This window comes from Dicentrarchus labrax, unplaced genomic scaffold (genome assembly GCF_905237075.1).
Source record: "Dicentrarchus labrax unplaced genomic scaffold, dlabrax2021, whole genome shotgun sequence".
In the NCBI taxonomy this organism is placed as follows: Eukaryota; Metazoa; Chordata; class Actinopteri; family Moronidae; genus Dicentrarchus; species Dicentrarchus labrax.
In genome coordinates this window covers 27,632,843-27,634,964 of record NW_026136702.1, presented here as the reverse complement: position 1 = coordinate 27,634,964, position 2,122 = coordinate 27,632,843, and the positions used below count along the sequence as shown (strand labels likewise).

At 53.8% G+C, this 2,122-nt stretch overlaps 1 protein-coding gene across 2 annotated transcripts in view; it reads right to left on the bottom strand.

Moving 5' to 3' along the window:
- Positions 1-230: 230 nt before the first annotated feature.
- Positions 231-2,122, bottom strand: part of hjv (hemojuvelin BMP co-receptor) — a 5,119-nt gene continuing 3,227 nt past the window's right edge. For both annotated transcript variants that reach the window (XM_051378467.1, XM_051378461.1), the window contains exons 4-5: positions 1,436-1,977; positions 231-1,341 (exon numbers count right to left, since the gene is read on the bottom strand). In XM_051378467.1, coding sequence (XP_051234427.1) covers positions 715-1,341; positions 1,436-1,977 — 1,169 coding nt within the window. In that variant the 3' untranslated portion in view covers positions 231-714. The remainder of the gene's footprint in view (positions 1,342-1,435; positions 1,978-2,122) is intronic.

Genomic DNA, 2,122 nt, shown 5'->3' with positions numbered 1-2,122 from the left:
TAATGACGTTGCTCCGAGCCTGTAAAACATCCCCCAGATAACGACTGTCTGACTGTTAATATCCAACTATACGTAACTTTACACACAGACATCAACAGTAGCCGAAGTTTACACGTAATCCAAGATGATGATGAAAATGATGAAAGTCAATCAATCTGTAACAGAACGTCGACTCCCTCAGTTGCAAGCAGTCTTCGGTTTTTATTTAACAAAAAAAAAAGAAATAACCATTTTTACTTTCAGCCTCAATTTTATTGCAAAAAAAGACAAAGACGTCACAACATGCAGACGTTTCCCCCCCAAAAACCCCCAAAACTCTTCTAGAGACCAAAATGTACAAATCCTGTTTATCAGGAAGAGCCCAGCTCCCCCCGACCCGCTGTATCACCCCCAACATACCGCCGCTGCGTCAGAGACTCAATGACTTCCTGTGTAATAAAGTCAGCTCATCGTTTATAGAGATCGCCAATCAAACTAATTAGAACCAATATCCTCCGATTATATTCAATAATATAATCAATAATAGTCTTTAACCGCTGTAGAAGAAGAAAGTACCGTTAAAGGGAGATTGATTACTGATTGGTTTAATTAACTAATAACAGATGGCAGCAGTCTCTCACGTCAGGACGCCATGTTGGATCTGCTGCAGTCACATGACCACAGGTGTGTGGAGTGATGTCATCGGCTAGTTCATCACATGTTAAACAAGCAGCTTCAGGCTCCGGTTAGAGTTCCCAGCATGCCGAGCAGCAGCAGCAGCAGCATCAGGTCCAGTCGCGCTCGGCCCTGCTCGGCCGAGGCGACGGGCTGCAGGTGAACTCTCTGTGCATCAGAGATCATGTTTGTGGCGTCCTGCAGCGCGTTGACGGCAGCCACGCTGGAGTTCAGGTCTCCGCTGGTGATCAGGTCAAACACGCAGGCCTGGTAGTAGACGTCGCGGGCAGGAAGCAACTCGGCGCAGTGAGCCTGGGCGCTGGTGGTCGAGGAAAAGTCCGGTGGCGGTGGTCGGAGCGTGTTGAGTCTCTGGGCGGCAGGGCAGCCCCATACACACAGCTGCAGGTCCTGCTCGGGGCCGAAGGCCTCAACGATGCCACGCGGTGAGCGGACTGACAGGCCGAGCGAGCGTCCACTCTGACGCACCACCAGCAGCGTACCGATGTGAGCCGCCCGGATCTCTGCATGCCTGCCGGGACTCTGAGTCCGGACCGTCAGGCTGTGATGACCTCGCCGCTCGCCGCTCGACACCGAGCCATCAGCGAACGCAGCGGGTACGTTATCGAGCTCCGCCTGATACAGCTGCTGGTCGACGCACTGGCGCCAGTTCTTAAAGATGATGGTGATCTGTGAGCAGACGAAGTGACACGGTACGAAATGACTGCAGAGTAAAATACTAAAGTAATAAAATACAATGCAGTAACGTTACTCTGTGACTCACCTTCGTGAGCGCTGTGGCGTGTGTCCCCCCTCTCGTTGGCGAGCTGGTGGCCTGTATGTACAGGTACTCGTTGTCTACAAGAGGCCATGCCCCCTGCACGGCGCACGTCTGGAAGTCGTTGTTGAAGGTTCGAATGTGCGGGTCTCCGAACACGCCGCAGTGCAGGTACTCCGGCGTGCGGCCCTCTCTGATGGAGAAGCTCCTCTCGTACAGGCAGGCGTCTCCTAGCAGCGTGCCCTGAGGGAGGGGCCGGGGCTGGGCGGTCGGTCCAGCCCGCGGGCAGCGGTGCTGGATGAGCAGGTCCTCGATGCCCTGAACCGCAGAGTGATACGCCAGGTCGCCACGACATGCCCGCGCCATCCGCTTAGTGCACATGGCGTAGGAGCGCAGAGCACTGCAGTAACCGGCGTTTACTGCCTCCCGGGTGAGAGCTGCTCCTCCTCCTCCTCCTCCTCCTCCACTGCTGCTGCTGCTGCTGCCCAGGTCCAATGTCGCAGCCACAAAGTCCGAGTTACACCTCAGGATACGACAAGAAGCTGCGACTAAAGAGAGGAAGAAGAGTCTTGGTGGGTTTTAAAGAACAGTATGGAGGAACAACAGTGACCAGAAACAGGCTGAAGAGTGTGTGTTATATGTCTATGGTTAGCATACAGCAATGGCTTCCAGGAGTTTCTCTGCTGTTGGTGT